The 18,609-nt window shown below is 38.9% G+C and overlaps 1 protein-coding gene across 3 annotated transcripts; it reads left to right on the top strand.

Moving 5' to 3' along the window:
* The first annotated feature begins 627 nt into the window (after nucleotides 1-627).
* LOC131791603 (uncharacterized) lies at nucleotides 628-18,442 on the top strand. Of its 3 annotated transcripts, none has more exons than XM_066162357.1 (19): nucleotides 628-683; nucleotides 3,377-3,480; nucleotides 6,800-6,942; nucleotides 7,217-7,268; nucleotides 7,740-7,940; nucleotides 8,704-8,895; nucleotides 9,263-9,457; nucleotides 9,593-9,790; nucleotides 10,397-10,588; nucleotides 10,927-11,118; nucleotides 11,558-11,749; nucleotides 13,679-13,867; nucleotides 14,700-14,888; nucleotides 15,283-15,372; nucleotides 15,775-15,931; nucleotides 16,455-16,606; nucleotides 17,734-17,871; nucleotides 18,035-18,144; nucleotides 18,295-18,442. In XM_066162357.1, exons 1-19 carry the CDS (start codon nucleotides 670-672, stop codon nucleotides 18,439-18,441), a joined length of 2,847 nt encoding a protein of 948 aa, XP_066018454.1. In that variant the 5' UTR covers nucleotides 628-669; the 3' UTR covers nucleotide 18,442. The 3 variants fall into 3 exon arrangements, with proteins under 3 accessions (XP_066018454.1, XP_058964930.2, XP_058964931.2); XM_059108947.2 differs by lacking the exon at nucleotides 628-683 and adding an exon at nucleotides 3,288-3,300; XM_059108948.2 differs by lacking the exons at nucleotides 628-683; nucleotides 3,377-3,480 and adding an exon at nucleotides 3,969-4,065.
* The last annotated feature ends 167 nt before the right edge of the window (nucleotides 18,443-18,609 follow it).

Raw genomic sequence — 18,609 nt, 5'->3', positions numbered from 1 at the left:
ATCAATATCTAACATTGATAAAGCTTGTTTTATGCGAGTAAGCACAAATTTTCTTTTGTTCTCCCAACATTCCAAGTGGGTTATTATTTTTTTAAGTAAACGGATTTAAAGAGCGGTAAATTGATTTCATGACAAAGTAGCAATATGTTTACGGGTACAATGAACGATAGGTTTTTCACCAATCAGAAAGAGCGAGCTAAATATAAACCTTTTCTAGACATTTCTTCGCGCTCCTCCCCTCGCACGAGACTTGTTAGACTCATCATTATTGCTCGCGAGTCACAAAAAAATTATTAAAAGATGAAATCCTCTGTGGCCTTCTGGGACATCATCGTGGTATGTTCTAGAAATATCTTTTAACGTACTCTTCTTATCATCTAGTGATATTGTTTAGCGACCGTGACAGATCTTTGAGCTGAAGATTTAATCATTAGTTCTGATAACAAAAGTTTAAAACCCATTGTGCTCAGTTGGGCGGATAAACACATTTGTTATTGTTTTGTCTCCCGTGTGTTTTACAAGAAGATCAGCTATTCACCGTTGAAGTATATTTTAAGTCAAACTGTTCTCAAGCATCAGTAAAGTGAGTACAAAGCTGTCGCCAACGTCTCATCAAAGTTTATTGAGTGGAGGAAGTTACCAGCTAAAGCTTGTTCCCGTATTCTCGTAATGAAGGCAATAAGGTAGGTCCTTACTTACTTAGCATAAGCATGATATACAATTTTAGAGAAGGGGATCGTGCGTACTAAAAAAAACAGTTCTTTTAATGATACTATGTATTTCGCCTCCAACGCCGCATAGAGAATGTTGCGGTATAATTTGAAGTAAAGATTTTTCCACTGAGTACAAATACTTGTACATACTTTCTGAACAATTATTCATCACAGCAAAAGTACTGTTTATGATTTAAATCAATAACTTGAGAGCAGCTAAAACTAGATACTAAAGGCGTTGCCGACCATTTGCAAGTGCACAGGTTCATCGATGCATTATTATTTGGTGAGACAGGCACATAAAAAAGGGAATCCCTCTCTACCTGGAGAATCACCAGAGACCAATATAATGGTGATGCCAGGGGATTCAAACGCGATCCTTGATGAGTAAGAAGGGAATTTTTTGATGAGTACCCTTACCTGAATTGAAAAGGATGAAGTATAGATAAATCAGGCTGGCAATGGGGGGTAGCTTTGAGGGTTGACTGATTATTTTTTTTCTGAATTTGACGGTTGAAGGTTCAGTTTTGGGCTTTTGCAGGTTGAAGATTGAATTCTTGGTCCTTTGACGGTTGATAGTTATTAGAAGGTCTCAGTGGGGCGTAACTGTCTTCGTAGTTTGTACGCCTGTTCATCGCCTTAGTTACACTCATAATTGGAGCTGAACATGTATTCCTAGAATAATTAAAATTTTTCCTGTTGATGAGGTTATTTCCCCTGCTGACATTCATTTAAACACAACACCCTATTCTCGGACATGATTCGATTCACTTGTTCGATTATACATTCCATTTTCAAGTTCCTAAGATGTTTAATCTTGATTCAAGCTCGCTCTTTCTAATATCAGGTTGAAATTTTTGATATAACTCTTCTCTTCTCGTTTGGGAACTTCCAAGTGCTGGTTTGAATTCATTCATTTAATTAAAGCGCCTTTCGTTCCCGTTGCTTTGTTCACATTGTACACTCTAAAGGTAAAGCGATAATGTGAAACAAAGGAGAACATATGTAAAGATATTTGAATTCCCCGAAGAGAAGTCACCCAAAATAAAGGACTTGACCAATGTAAACAATTCAAAGAAAACTGTCTTCTGCCAGTAATCACTATTTACTTTTATAACTTTTTGCAAACAGCATCCATGCTTTTCGACGGATAAAAAAGTATATTTTTTTGATCCGATAACAATCAAAAATCCAACTTAACTTATTGTCGTCGATCGGGTTTGGTTTTCCGAATGGAAGCCAAGAGCGTATGCCCCTATTTGCCTCTTCGACTCGAGAGGAATCTAACCGATCTTGGAGAAGGAATCGAAAAGTAACAAAATTATATAATTCAAGTTGACATTGTGAACGGATTTTACCAGTTTCTAGACGCCGGCACGTCTGAGAAAGGAAATAGAATGTAAAAGTCTGGTCTTGAAAAGAGTATTGGAGATGACAGGGGTCTTTTGGTTTGAAATTGGGTCGGGATTGGAGAAAAAGGCGGCACTGAGGAGTGCCTCCCCCATCCCCTTCTTGGGATGGGGGAGGTCTGATATCGATCACGTGAAAAGTTTCTGTTCCGGTTAGCCGAGTGGTGTTTTTCGATGTATAAATTGTACAAAAAAGTAATTTTTTTATGACGATAACTGCGAAATTTTTGAATCGACAATCATTTTTCAACAGCTTCCTTATCGCAAGGAAATGTACGTAAATTCCTTAATTTACGCTTCAATAAAATTAGCTTTAATATCCGCGGCACTGATATTAAATTGCTCGATAATTTTCGCGAGGTCGCTTTTCATTATCTTCAGGATGAGTTTTCGTTCCCGCTCGCCGAGTGGCGGGTGTCATTTCCAGAGACAAAACTACAAAAGAAAACACATTACTACTGTCAAAATCGCGAAAATTAAGTGATTTTTAATGACTCCACACGCGTAACCATAAACTTTTTTGGAAGGATCATAAATTTTGTCGCAAGTTACCTTATTAAGAGAAATGAACGTGAAAATTGAGAAAAAAGTTTTCAATTAGCCAGCTTTAATATCCGCATCATTAATTACATAGCTCGCTCATTTCCACGACCTTGATTGCTCTTTCTTCTCCCCAATTTCTTGATACAGTTATAAATTTTTTTCACGGCTACATATCTCTTACGTCGCATACTTTACTTTCGATAAATTAAAGCATACGAAGAACGTTGAAAGTGCATTACTTCTTTACCTATCTAATTCTGCCAACACTCTTTCCGTTGCAAATTTTTCTCCCCATGTGTTAAGTTATAACTTTTCCTGTTTTCTTAACAAATAATGTTTCTCAGTGAGGCCGCGTTATTTTCGCTCATTTCAAATTAATTCATTTCTTTCTCGTTAATTTGCTGTAATGAACAGCAATTTTTCCTTCAATTCCTGTTAATTTACAGATTGCCGCGTTTACTGAAATATTTTATACCATCTTCGATTTCCCAATTCAAGGTAGCTTTCCTTATTCTTCCGAGGATTAAAGATTCTCCATAATCACCCCTTAACCCGCGCATACAGACGGCAATCATAGTCATTGTTTCTCTTAGATTCTGACTGTTTCTAACCACCGCAATTTATCGCAGTCAGCGGTGAGGAATATATTCTGACGCTCAAGTTTTGGTTTGAACTTTTCTAATTGCTATTGTTGTTTTTTTCCTTAAGTAGAGTGATGTGGTTAGTTTCCTCTCAAACTGCCATGAAGACTTTGACCGGCAGCGTATTAACCGCTATTCTGATAGCAACCGTGACGTCACGTTCGCCTTCCAAAGGTTAGTTTAAAAGACTGAATGAAAAACCCAACTTACGTTGTGCAACTTTCAGCGCTATCATTATTGAGAACAGTAAATCGTATAATAGCAGTTACTTGGCGTTGTTAAGTACTGAACAGGCTGAGATACGTTTAAAACGTGTCGCACGGTGAAGAAATTACTTTTTCTAGCTATTTGCCAATCGTTAACTGATCTGTAATCCCCATAATCCCTATTTGAAAGATACCATTCTTGCATAAGTGATATCATTGTGGATAAATTACCCTTACTTGCATCAAATACGTTCATAATAAGCAGTTTTTATAGAGTTGCTTCCAATTCATGGCGCAATCAGTTTCTAAGTTTTTAAACAAAAACCGTAGAACTCGTTTAAATACAAAAGAATAGTTTCTTAGTGGCTTGCTTACATGGAAAAGATTTGGCAGCTAAATAAATATTTTTACTGAGCAATATGTATTCTGTGAACTTTCCCGGTCGACTGCATTTTATCAAAGCGTAGCTGAGAGCAGAGAAGGTTGTGAAGAATCATGGAGAAACTTACTTTTCTACTTTTGAATATTTTTATGCTGAGCGCCTTTGGAAAAGGTAAACAATGTCCTAATCTTAACAATAACTGTTACTTTGATGAATTGATTGCTCTCATCAGAAAACGTTTTTTTTTTGTTTCCCTTCACCATTCGACTTCGCTTGAAGGCTCTCAATTGCATATGAGGTGGTGCCGGCTTTTCTCTCGAATTGACTGAAGCCTGAACTTAAAAATGCAAAAAATGAAACATAAAATTAAGACTTCCCAAAGCTTTCCACAGACAAATTTTCCTATCTAAAGGCAAACCAGCTCTTACCGGTATTCAAGCGGATAAAAAAATTACTTGAAAGAACTGTTCTTATTTTCAAATTATAAATTCCTTATTCTTTAGGTCTCAGATGACTCAATTACATTTCACAGATCTGCTATGCATGCAAGAGAATTATTTACGAGCAAGAAATAAGCCTTGCGGAACCTTTTCTTTGGAGGAACATTTTCTCCTTTGAGCTTGTTTCTGTGGGATATTTGTATAAATAACTCTGAAAACTAAATATAGGCAGTTGTTTTTTGAGACTGTCAAGTATTTCAGCAATGAGGTGAAAATTTAAATATTCATTTTTGTGAAGGGAAGATTTTTGTTGCTGCCTTCATGAATCCTTTCTAAAGATGACTTACGGTACTCTGCGATTCCGACCTACTGTCGACTAACACCTCGACCTTTTCTTTCTTTGCAACCAAACGCAATTACGCACAACTTAAGCTAAAAAGACAAGAGTACAAAGATCAGGCTTAGCTAAAGGTAAACAGTAGCCCTTCTGTGTGGAAACAGCCGTTCACGCTAGTATTTTTCGTCGAGACGCCATTGTCACCCATTCCAGCCATTGTAGGAATGAAACAATTGCTAAATGAAGTAGGAAGTCAACATTTCCTTTTGATTATAAACCATACTTTGTACACTGAGCCAGTTCCCACTTCAAACTCACAATAATGGTCAAAAAAGAATACGCACCTTGTAAAAATACTGAAATGACACTCAATTTATGGAGGGTTTGATTTCTGTCATTTTAAAGACTCACATTGTCCAAATAGTTTTTCTGCCAAAGCCAAGGTTTCTTACAATCGTCCAGATCACCCCAAACGATCCCGAGAATGGCCATGCATTGGGGCAAATTATATGGAAATTGAATGTAAAGCAGTCCATACATTCACCAGTAATTTGGTCGAATAGGACGGATTAAACTGAGTTTGAGATTAGGCCTGAGGCCCTTTCAAGGTCTAGTGGTTTCCCATCCCCAAAAGCAGTTTTTCGTTTGCTGTGTCGTACTTAACTCAACTTAACTTAGATCGAGATTTTAGTAACTTTTAAATTAAGGCAACGATTATATCAGGAAACGAGAAAGAATCTAATAAAAAAGTTTTTACTAAAGAATCTCGACGGCTACGCCTTCGATAAAAATGATAAGATGGCTGCAGACCGGCAAAGTTCCCAACATGTTCGACACCTCAGTGAAATACATCCCGAAAAAAATTAGGATGCAAATTAACCTTAACTAGGAAAGGCCACGTTGCCGATAGTGCAAATAAGACCGTTTTCAGGATGCAAATGTTTAATATCACACCTACTTGGTAGTTTCTTTCAAATCAGTGAAACTCTCCGACCATAGATAGTTTGAACAGCTTATATAAAATTAGGATTTTTTCAACAACATTTATTGAGGTGGATTATGACTAGAAGTTTACTAAAATGGTTCAATCGATAAACAACGTCGTGTAGCTTACTGGAGCATTTTCTCTTTACCAGTTCGCAGCATTTTCATGATGTAATTAGAAAATTCATTTTGAACGTTGATGACTGAGCTTAATTATCTCAGCTTGAGCGTAGTTTTCTAAGAGACAAAGTTCGAAGTTCACAAGTTCGGAGCGAGGTAAAGTTTTTCGAAGGTCCACCTTCAGTTCTCGTAGGGGAATCTGATCGCAATGAATTTCTACTTCTATAGAAACTGTAGTGCTGCGTCGGTGGGAAAACATAACAGGGTAACTAAGTATTGATGGCAAACTCTTCGTAGTCCGAAGACCATGCAGTGGGAAGGAAGTCCTCACTATGGGCGGCGTGTCATCTGATGACTGATAAGTCCAATTCTGGATTTACATATTCTGGAGCAGGTGGGACAGGGGAGGGTCTGATCGCTGCAGGACGTTTCTTGATTGGCCCACTCCTTTCGACACTTGCATTTCTCCTTAGCAGTTTTCACTCTGGAGTCCTCGAACTCGAAATATTATAAACTGAATTAATAACGTAAATTGGCCACGGTTAACAGAGTGTAAAAGCTGACGTTTCCGAGTGCCAGGATCATTGCAAATCCATCCATAAAAGATATGATCGCAGTTACAATCGTCGTTAGTCGTCGTCTTGTCCACTGTTGTGTTGGTATGACGAAAAATTCTTGATTGATGATCCGCTATCGACAACGTGACAAACTCACATGCAAGTGCAACTGTGCAAATACAGGAGACAGAAAATGCTACAATTTCTGATGGGAACCTGAACGTCAACGAGATGGGCTAATAACCGTTATCATCCAATCTCGTTGACCTTCTGAGGCTTAGTACAGATACCTTCCAATCTTATGTACCATTTGGTTCTTTCAATGTCGTAACGAGGCTAACTAAGATGGGGCGTTCTTTTTAAGGCTAAAAGACTGAAAAAGATTCGGGCACGGGTGAAAGAGTGAGAAGCCAGGAATTAAAGTAAATTATAAGATTGCATTAAATCACGCTCACTCTATTTTACAGATGATGTGCAGATCAGCCCAGAAGATGCTAACAGCTTCATGGTAGTTAAGTCGCGTGTGCCAAGAGGCATTTATCACGAATGTTATCATGAGGGATGTGATTTTGAGGAGGTTGAAGAAGTATTCGGAGCCTCAAAAAAGGGGGTATGTCTTATATTATCATGATAACTCTCTAAAGATGAGACTTTCTAACATAGGTTTGTGAACGAAACATTGTGTAATTAATGTGAAAACTTGCACCGAACCAGTTCCAAAGTTTTTCGGGAAACGTTCCATCTGTGATGACCGTGATATGAACTGAAAACGTTGTGATGCCATGCCTCAATAATTACGCACTCATGAAGATACTAAAGGTCAGTTATGAATAAGTGTTAATTTCGTGAAATGCACGTTTCTCTTTCTTTTTTTGTTTTTTCAGTATGAATATTATTACACTTACACTTGCCATAAATTTGGAAAAAACTGCAAAGGTTTGTGTTTGTCGTTTAGTCAATATCTTACAGATAAATTTTATTTCAGGTGCACAATTTTCATATAGGGGATATAGTTTGGCAGGGGATGGGTTGGGAAGCCAAGTGCCTAATTTGCCCGAGCGATTAGAAAGACTATGGATTTCGTGCTCTTAGGTCCTCGACAGGGAAAAACAATTTAAAATTCTGAACGTTAAACTGGGCTCTTTTCGGACCGGACATCTTGACATAGGAGTGAAATTGGTGGAGAGTTCTCTTCCTGTATGCATAGTATTCTGAATTCCATGTTGTTTTATTTTACAACCTACAAAGTATATAGCTAAAACCGGGTCACCGACTGAGCAGATTTTTCTAAAAGAGAGCCATGGTTTCATAAACGCAGTGACGTTACCCAGACGTCTTAAATGAATCCCCACCTCCCTCATTCTGGTAGAAAGTTAGAACTCATGCTCTGAATTCTTCACTTCACAGTGCCGTGCACCTACCGAGAAGACTGTACTTTTGGTGAGTGGGGAACCTGGCGAGGAGTGGTAAATGCTCAGCAACCTGGATGTTACCCGCAGATAAGATCGAAACCATACAACCATCCACTTCAAACTCAATATCGACGCTTCAGCTGTGGTGGACTCAACATTGGGTGTCCTGCTCCACCAGTTCAGAGGCGACGGCAATGTAAGTTAAAACTACCAGTTTTTGAAATACACCATCTTTTTTTTACAGGAAAATCTGGAATTGTCTTCCTTTTTTACCAACACTCGTGAAATAAAAGTTTGTATTTCTTTAAGTCACGATCCGGTTAACTTTCATCTCTATAAAAGCTCCTCTCTGATATGACATCCCCCTCGAGAGATCCCTGCGTCCAGAATTTTTAGATAAGCCCCTATGCTGGTAAGCTGGTAAGCTGATAAGTCCCTCTTCCACCCCTCTCTCTACGGCTCTAGAATCGTAGTTCATTTGGGATTGGTATCTCCCTTTAAGATTAATATATTTCTTTATTGAAAGCTTTACAGTTTTACCATTTCAAATATCGTAGGTTTTATAACCATACTAAACCATACTGAACACAGTGTCTTCCCAAAAAGGTTGGATGACTGTCAGAGGGCAAGAAATGAATAATCTTTTTTGGAGGGGGAATGATAACTTTTAGGGAGTGTTACGGCAAGTATATATACTTTTGCCTGGCTCAGCTTCATGCACGTAGAAAAAAACAGCCATTTCATCTTTCTTTTTTCGACTTAAACCTTGCAGTAAACTAGTGATCTAATAATGTGAACGATTTTAGCTTTTTGTGTTTGTTTCTTTGTTCAAAAGGCCAGGGAAAAGGCTTTCGCTACCTTCTTGTTTTATTGAAAAGATCATGATGTTTAGCAACAATCGTTGCCGTTAGACTCTACTGGGTTGTTCGACTTTGTTATTTTGGCCTGTTTTAAACCAGGTGTATGTCGAAAAGCTAATTGCCAGCATGGATCTTGGGAGGAGTGGACTGGGAACATAACAGAGGGAAGCTGTGGGATGCAGAATAGAATCAGACCATACACTTTGACCTGGTCTTTGGAGCAACAGACTGGTTCATGTAATTCCGTTCCAACTGAGTGTCCTATTCCAGAGACAGACTATCGAAAGATGTGTAAGTGCTTGAAGTAACTCATCTATTTCCATTTTGATGGTCGGTAAATGGCTAACTAATCACCTGGCCTGGCACTTCACTGTCCTACAAATAAACACCTCGCAGCTTTACAAGACATTAGCATTTTAGCCTCATTTATCTATCTAAAAAAGGGTATTATTCCCCGAAAATTTTTAAAGAGAATGGCACTTGACGAAGAAGTCGGAACATACTTTTAAGCTATGTCGAACTGATAGCCACCATTGATAAGGGTTGTCGTCTGAGCTAGTAATTTATCAGAATTATCAATTGCACTCAATTTCCCTGTTCGATTTACACAACATGGATTACACAACAAACTGAGTTTGTGGCCTCATAAATTTTGCAGGCAGCTGTCCCAAAGCGGATTGTGCGTTGGAAGACTGGGGCGAGTGGAAAGGCTCTGTCGCGGAGGGAACTTGTGGCCAGCAGAAGCGAACAAGGGGGTTTACCAAGTCAATTGTTTATGAACAACACGTCAACGAATGTCCAGCCAATCTTCCTCAAAAGTGCCCACAGGCTCTTGAAGAAACCCGTACAAATTGTAAGTAGCCAAAAGTTTTAGTGCGGTTTTGATAAACAGTCAGTTTAAACTACAAACAGACCAACAAACAAGCCAAAATTCCCAGATCTTGGATGAAAATGGACTTATAATATTTATTCATTTATTATAAAACAGGTAGCTGTAAATATGCCACCTGCTCTCTCGGTGATTGGTCAGAGTGGGAACCAAAGGAGCTCCAAGAAGGTCAATGCGGTCAGCAACAGACGAGGAGGAAGACATATGCCCTAACTTTTCAATATCAGATGCATGCTGACAAGTGTCCACCCTTGCCACAAACTTGCCCAGACGACATCGTCGATAAAAGAACGCAATGTAAGTTTACGTATGATCATTGACAAAGTAAGCCACGTCGTTTAAAAGAAATTATTCATCTCAGCAAGAGATAATATTATCTTGATCTCGGTAAGCTCTAAAAACTTGGAACCATGTCATGTTGTTTTAATGCGCAAGGGCGTTACTTAAGTGAGTCATACGTGGGCATATTACCTCCTCCTTTCGAAATAAATCGTACAATAAGACTACATTCAATAGGATGGTGAATAAATGAAACATTTAAAAAAGAAAAAATAACTGGTGCAATAAAATTGTTTTTATGAGCGTATAATAAGTAAAGGTCATCTTAGAAGATACCTTAATGTACAATAGCCATGGATTATACTGCAACATGCCGGGGAACTTTTCTTTGGTTCATGGACTTAATCCACCATCGCGACAACCTGTTTTTCAAATAGAAATAAGATATAAGAGTCGATCAAAGTTAAAATTCCTCATGCTGCTAGCGAGGTAAGATAACTCAAGAGGTAGTAGTATCCAATTAGGAAGTCTGGGTTATGTTTCATCGGGGCCTGAATTCCTTTTCCCCGTTGTTTCCATCGTTTAATTTTGAATCAAAGCTTACTTGGTGATCAATTTTTAAAGGCAAATGCCGATACAGAGACTCCTGTGATCTCAAACCTTGGGGTGAATGGGAAAACCCGATAACAGAGGAAGGGTGTGAATTACAGACGAGGACGCGAGATTATGTTCATCCTTTGAAACACTCGCTGCAAGAAGATTGCAGTGGCTTATTAACGTCTTGTGTGACGAAACCGAAGGAAAGCAGGAATTTTTGTAAGTAACATGAAAATAGATTTGATAAAAATTATGCAGGGTGAATAAATGAAGAAATGAAAGAATGAATACATGCCAGAAAAGTTTCAAATGAACATGCGTGGTACACAGGCGGAGGGGTGTGCGAGGCAAGGGTAGAGGTGTGATACGATGTAAGTGTTGCAATTGTCACTTAATTTGTAACTGGGGAATACCACCTGCTTGAAAATTTAAGCTTTTCAATTCCTACCTTTCAATCCCTAAAATTACCTAAGAATTTTAACCTAAAAACCTACATTGGGAACAAATTTCGTGATTTTTACCACTAAATAAATTTCCGGTCGTATAACAAATATTAGGTAAATGCAAATACGTGGAATGTGATCTCGGTGAGTGGTCTGATTGGAGCAGTCCTGCCTTGGCCCCAGAGCAGTGTGGGAAGGAGAAACGAACGAGGAAGTACATTGCTAAAGAAAAGTTCAGTTTTGGAGAGACTTGTGATGGACTTGTCACCTCTTGTCCAGCCGCGAAAGAGGAAACAAGAACAATTTGTAAGTTTATAGTTTTCGTGAAAAAAAAGTTTGTATACTTAGCAGATGAATTGCATCTGTCGTCAAAATATATATACGCCACCTATTTGATACTTGAATCGAAAATGTATAAATTTCATTCCGTCGGAATGATACAATCCATCTGGTACTCGCACTGTTGACAAGGTGAGCGTGAGAATAGGTTTCATTAACTATGAAAATCAAATGAGCAAAAACAATATTTTTTATCTTGATCCTAATAGTTTACTGATTTATCCATCAACGAATTAATCGACTAAATGATTATTCAAAATTATTTACTATAGATATCTTATTGATAGACTTGTTGAAAAAGAATGTCATTTCAAAGACAAAAACACAAGGCTAGATTTTCTTTCCTTTTCTACCGTGCCGTGGTTTATGTTTAAATGTGGTAATGTTTTATTGCTTTTGGCATCAGGCAAATGTGCATATGTTAGTTGCAAAATCAGCGATTGGAATCCTTGGAAAGGTGAACTACCGAAGGACGGATGTGCGCAACAAATAAGAACAAAAGATGTCACCACGACCCAACACGAAAAGATCCAAGCAGAGAACTGTCAAGGACTTCAGACCACCTGCCCCGAGGTGCCACCAGAGACAAGGACGTGGTGTAAGGACCTAAATTTGTTACTTATATAACGGCTGTCGGGGTTGAGAGGTTCGAGTAAATCAAATTCAAGGCGGTATCTGGGAGTCATTTCGTATCAGGTCAAGCGCTCTCTCTTAATTAAGGAAGAAATGACACGAAGAAGAAATGAGGAAACGACACAAGTGACAAGGGCAAGAATTGTGAACCTGATACAATATTAAGTTCCAATTCGATCCACAAAATTTTAAGGAGACACTTTTACTTCACGTATGGTGGAGACCTGAAAGGCTCTTTAGCGGACGGAGTAGAGTTACCATTAATTTGAAAAAAACTAATATAACAAAATGGAACTTATATTAAAGTTCACACGGCAACCAGGTGGACAATCAGACATAGTTTGAAGCTACACTGGTTTGCAGATTCAATGAATGTAACCGAAGAAGTTACAATTCATAGACCCAACGTTTCGACACTCCTGTCTAGTGCCTTCATCAGGGGTGATCTAAACGCTGCAACAAGAGGTCCTTTTATATGATCACTAATTAGCGGCCTTTTTTTCTGACGAGGTATTCGGAAATGAAGCGGAGCGCCTCTTGTCGCATTTGAATTCAGTAGAGCCGTCGATCCAATTTACCCTTGAACGTGAAAAGGATAGACATTTGCCCTTTCTTGATTTAAATGTGTCCAGAGGGGTTCAGGGTAATTTAGAGACAAGTGTCTACCGTAAACCCACCCACACCGACAATTACCTCGCTTTCGATTCTCACCATCCTATTTGCCATAAGAAGTCTGTAGCCAAAACTTTACTTAGGAGGGCTATTTGTCTACCATCATCACTCGATTCGAAGGCTGAGGAGAGTCCTAAAGGCAAATGGCTACACAAAAACTTTTCTCCGTAACTGCCAAAAACCAGTTACAAATAGTAACGCTCTTGATGAAAGGGAACCAGCGACTGGTTTTGCTGTTATTCCTTACATACAGGGTGTTACTGAACCCATCAAGAGAATTTTGAATAGCCACAACGTTAAAGTTGCTCAAAAACCTTTTCAGACTTTGGGGCATATTTTCGCCAAACCTAAGGATCCTGTCACGAAAGAACAACGAACCGACGCCATTTATTCTATTCCTTGCAATGACTGTGACAACGAATACATCGGGCAGACCAAACGCCAGTTTGGTACACGGTTAAAAGAGCACCAAAAAGCGGTTTTTCTTTGCAAAAAGGAAAATTCAGCTTTATCGGAGCATACTTGCCTAACCAACCATACAATTGGGTGGGATAATTCTAAAATTATCACCACTAATCGGCGTTACCACCAGCGCCTTTGTTTGGGGGCTTGGCACATTAACTCCGCCCACGCTCCTTTAAATCGCGACGATGGCGGTCTGCTTCCTGACGCCTATTTACACCTCGTCAGAAAAAAAGGCCGCTAATTAGTGATCATATAAAAGGACCTCTTGTTGCAGCGTTTAGATCACCCCTGATGAAGGCACTAGACAGGAGTGTCGAAACGTTGGGTCTATGAATTGTAACTTCTTCGGTTACATTCATTGAATCTGGAAACCAGTGTAGCTTCAAACTATGTCCAAAATGGAACTTGTTTTTTTAAAGTAAGAGTGCCACAGAGAGATTTCGACACTCGGAAAAAGTGTCGAAGAATGGCAGAATGGAATAGACATTCAAAAGCAAACTTCCTTTTTTGCCTTATTTTCCACCGTTCTCTACCGCAGTCAAAGAAGTTATTTTGTTTCAAGTTTTGCACCTCTTGAAAAATTCAGTCGGAAATATCTTTTCCTGTTACTAGAGGCCATTTTTTTGCATTTCCAATCCTCTTTCCACCATTGTGTTTTCGTTGTTACTAAGCTACAATTTCACGGTTTTCTTCATGTGACTGTTGTCTTGCATGTCCCAGCAGACGATTCAAATTGAAAACAAATCTGTGCTTGTAGGTAATTGTTCCTTTAGAGAAGACTGTGTGCTGAAGGAGTGGAGTGCTTGGTCAGAGAAGATTCCGGATGTGGGATGTGCTGTACAAATTCGAAAACGTGACTTTAACAAATCGCTTGAATGGATTGAAAGAGGAACATGTGATGGTTTGGAATCGTGTCGTGCCATTCGAGAGGAGGCCAGGACCGAATGTAAGTCGATTGTGAAAGATCTTGTTAACTCCCAAACGTGGCCAAGACAGATTCTCTCATAATGTTAATACAACATCAAACAGACATATAATGAAAGTAAATAAAAAATCATTTAGGAGATTATTAGTCGACCAGCAGACGATAAGGACGATTACTCATGAAATCTTGGGAGTGAAAAGATAAAACTCCTTCCGTTTCCGCTTCACTCCTAGAGTGTGGAGACAGTGTCAATCAAAGAAACTAAATCTTATTGACTAAAAAGTAGACATACAACTGAAATAAGATAAAAGTCATGAGCCAAAAAATAGTTTTTAAAAATTATTAAAAGTATTTTAAACTCGTCAGTTGATAATAACCGTAGTCAGTCACCATGTGATGGTAGGCGGGTGCAGAGGCACAAAATATGTATAGCTTTCAGGTTCGTCTTGATCAGTCCAAAGAGAAATCTGGGCCGGGTTGTTCAAAGCTGGGTTTAGATGACCCAGGGTTGGTGTGTGGTCTGATTTTAGATCTTGTATAATTCTTTTTGTTTAAAACTTGATTATTGGATGCTCTAAAAAGAATACAAAAAAATTATGTAAAAAAGGCTTCTGAACACAGGAATAAAGAAACCCGGATTAAATTTAATCCTGGGTCAAAGCTAATCGGCCTTCAAAGAACTGGGCCCAGCTGAAAGATAAGGTTAAAGTAATCATAAACTGAACTCGATGAAGCAAATAGTGCTTGTCAGTTCTTCACTTTTCTTACGAACTTAGAGGCCAGAAAAAGGAATTACTGCTTTCATTTATTTGTATGCCTATTCATTTTCGATGCACTCATCTGCAATTCCCAGGTAACTGTAATCAGATCATTTGTTCTTGGGGAAACTGGACGCGAAAGAGTTTCAACGCCGAGACCAATTGTTTTGTTGAAATGAGAGTTAAAAATGAGTCAGATGGCTTCAAGAAGATCAGACAGGCTGATGACTGTAAAGGAATACCAACAAAGTGTAGAGATGACGAGAAAGAGGAAAGAGAAGACTGTAAGTGATAAAGAGATGTTGTTGATTATGGCAGTACAATAATGATGATCATCATAATGATAATGATGACAACGAGGATCTGATCATGATGTTGAAGTCGACGAAATACATTTTCGTGACTAAAGTGAGTCATTGTAGCCGAATACAGGGCTGAACTACCACATGTACGAATGATAGATACCGACGATGGTAGCACGAAACATTTCAAACACTGAAACCTTTTGGAATTTTCGGTGTTGCATAGTGAAATTCAACTGTCGAAAGTGAGGTTTTTTTTGCTTTCATTTGGGTATGTTGCTTCGATTTCCCCCAGTGCGAGTCAAATATCACTTTTAAAAGGCTTTGGGTTTATGATACATTGAATGATAATATTTGAGATTTTCTTGAATCCCAGGTCTCAGTGGAGGACCTGGAGGAAAACCGACCACTACTGCTCCACCTACTCGTCCTCCAACCACAGTAGCACCAACAACTGCCGGTACAGGTAAGAGATAAGAGAGTATGTTCATTTTTATTTCTGTTCAAATGAAGAATGGTCAATGCTACTAGCAATAGCAATTTCAATTGTCTATACTAGATGCCTTTGTTTCGATTTTCTCGCCAAATGTGCACACGCGCGCTTTTCCACCATTTTTCGCGCCCTTTGCGTATGTTTCTACTCTCGGCGAATTTGTTGATATTCTCGAACTTTTCCTGAACTTTGTGTATTCGTTGTCACGGGAATGAAGTCAGACAGAGAATCCATAATATTTTTAAACTTCGAAACTCTTTTATGATGCGAGGTATCATGTCTCATTTTCATAATTGCAGGCGTCTCATAGGTTGCCAAAGAGCTTCTGGGAAAGAATTAATGCTTATACAATGAATTATATTTTTTGTTTTTAAGTCAAACCACCGACCTTTGTACACATTGGCTGTTTCAAAGATAAAGGCAAAGATCCTCGTCCGCTGCCGATGTTAATTGCAAATAAGAGGAAAGAAATCGATTGGTACAACCTAAGAAAGACGGTAGAGGCTTGTGCAGCTGAGGCGCAGAAGAGCAGGTTATTTGAATCTTTGTTTTCGGTGTCTCCATCAGATATTCAAAATATATTCAAATATTCTAGCAATGGGTAACCAGAGAAAGGAAAAAGAAACGAACTCGTAATCGATGTCATTATATGGCAAGGTAGTCCTGAGGTAAGTCTTTGTAGACGTTCCTTTGTTATTTACTTGACTAGGATTTTGCCATACGGACCGTTTTCACGGAACGGTCCTAAGCCGTGCCTTTTTTTCCGTGAAAGCTGGCAAATTAAAAAAAAATTAATTTATTCTGAGTGCCTTCAGTAATAAACTACTTACTGATTTTGCTTGCTTGAGCCATACCGGGCAATTATATTAGCCGTCGTTCGTTTTCGGACAGACCTTGCTGCTCTCCGCCTAGACCGCGGGCCAATATTCGCCAGAAAGGCCCTTGTGATCGGTTATTAAGAAGTTAATATTACATAGTTTCGAGAGCCTTAGACTAAAATGCCCGCAGTTCGGCAAACACTTCTTATTTAGGAGCCGTTAATTTTGTCCTGGCAGATATGAGTATTTCTCGGTGCAGTTCTTTGGCGAGTGCTGGAGCGGAGAAAATGCAGGGAAAACGTTTGCAAAAGATGGGGTGTCTAAAGATTGCTATGAAGGGGTCGGTAAGAACAGAGCAAACGCTGTTTACCGGATAGAGGACATCCCACGTAAGTAACCCGTAATACTGTATTAACTGAAAGAGACGGCGCTTCGATAATATAGCTATTATTCTTCGAGCGCGCGTTGGATATGAGATGGTAAATAACCAACGAATGCGTGAGCGCGAATGGAAGAATTATTTTATTGAATTAACCGCCTTTCGTTAATGCTGGGAGCTCAGTGGATTTGTTTCAACACTAAAATTAAGAAAAATTAGGCTAATTAGTTTCCATATAAGGTTATTCAGTGAATATATGGGCTGACTTACGGAGTTGAGTAAACCAATCAGAACACTGGAAATGCAATATCGGGTGTTGAAAATTGAATAGGTATAAATATAGCTTTGAAAGTGCCACGATGCAAAGACAGAACTTTTAGAAGATGGGGTGCGAGAATCCTTTCCACGACGATCAGGTTCCCCATTATTCGGAGGAAAGTATTCGCAATAGTTTGAGTAATAGACGTAATGGTAGGTATAGCTCTGTGAAAGAGGGTTGCACGTTTTGCATACCCGATCACGATACTGTGTTCCTCCAAAGGATTTTATCAGTTAAAACTGCTCACATCTTTATCTTAGATCATAAGGGTAACCCTTTCGGGACATTCTTCATCTCGCTCATGATATTACATGAATAGTGCTAATTTTGTGATTAAAAAAACATTTTTCTCACGGGCCCAAAGGCTGCTAAAAACTAATTTGTACCATAAACAGCATCAGAGAGGAGATGGAAAATGTGTTGTTTGGTTTAAACTGATTTTACAAGTGGTCTATACATTCATTCACTTTAGGTTTTGTGTCTTAGACAATAGGCACGTCAACTATACAACAAGTTCATTATCACTTGAAAATATTGCCACTGACGACTTTTTTTCTTTTCATCTTCTTTCACGACTTACCGTAAGGCAAAGATGTTCGTTACGTTCCATCTCTCACGGGCCGAGAATTTAAATCAAACTGCGTTACAGAAAAGTAATTTAGGAGGAAGAAGTGAAAGAGTCATAGAGCAGTTTATAGCTTTGAATACTGGGCGTCGGTTGAGTGATGTTTTAGGTTATAGTGAACATACCTATCATGAAAATTGCGGGGCGTTATGTTATATGAAGCATGATGATAATTTACGTGTTATTTCCTTAGCCTGCTCTTCTGAGCTTAGTATTACAGCACGAGCCAGCAGCGGACAAGTGCGAAAAAATAACGCCTGGTGCGCTGGGAGAAATTCTGACAAGTTTCAGTGGATCATTGTGGATTTGGACGGTGAAAAGAAAATTTCAGGTATCGTAGTTTATGGTTAGTTTCAAAGAAATTTATCGACACTTTGGTTCATTGTGAGGAAGCGCTCTTGGTTTCCATTGAAAGAAACCTCTGCAAGGTTCCAGGAAGGTGCAACCTTTTTCTGAGATTAACTTTAAAACATCAAACATGTTTGCAACTCTAGGTGTCGGCACTCAGGGTGTCGACCTGGACAACTGGGTCACCCTGTACACAGTTCAGTGGAGCGAGGATGGAGAAGCATGGGTCACCTACCAAGAGGATGGTCATGATAAGGTACTTAATTATTTTGGAATTTTGATATCCCTTACCATATTGTTTTCAGTTTCTGTTCGTTTGTCTCATCAATCGGCTGACTTGTCTTTCGGTCTGTCTCAATGTGTGTTCGTCGTTTGTTCTCTCATGCATAACTGACCACCATTGCAGATCTTTACGGGAAATTCAGATCGATTCACCTTAGAGACACGCTGGCTGAAGGATCCAATCACAGCCAGTTTCCTGCGCTTCGTACCAAAGTCATGGTCTTCTATACTCGTTTGCATGAAGATAAGGGTTTATGGTTGCAATGTGTAAGGTATGCAAATCTCTAAGATTGTATGAGAGCAGACAAGTAAAATATACCGAAAATGAGATATTGAAGTGATAAGGGAAATAGTCAATGTGTTAGTTTGTCCAAGTAATGTAGATGGGTAAACAAGATATCGACATAACAGAAGCATCGTTGTAATTAACGCACCAGCA

The sequence above is a fragment of the Pocillopora verrucosa genome, chromosome 2, assembly GCF_036669915.1.
Source record: "Pocillopora verrucosa isolate sample1 chromosome 2, ASM3666991v2, whole genome shotgun sequence".
Lineage (NCBI taxonomy): Eukaryota > Metazoa > Cnidaria > Anthozoa > Scleractinia > Pocilloporidae > Pocillopora > Pocillopora verrucosa.
Note: the sequence above shows the minus strand (reverse complement) of the source record. Positions and strands in the feature narration are given on the sequence as shown.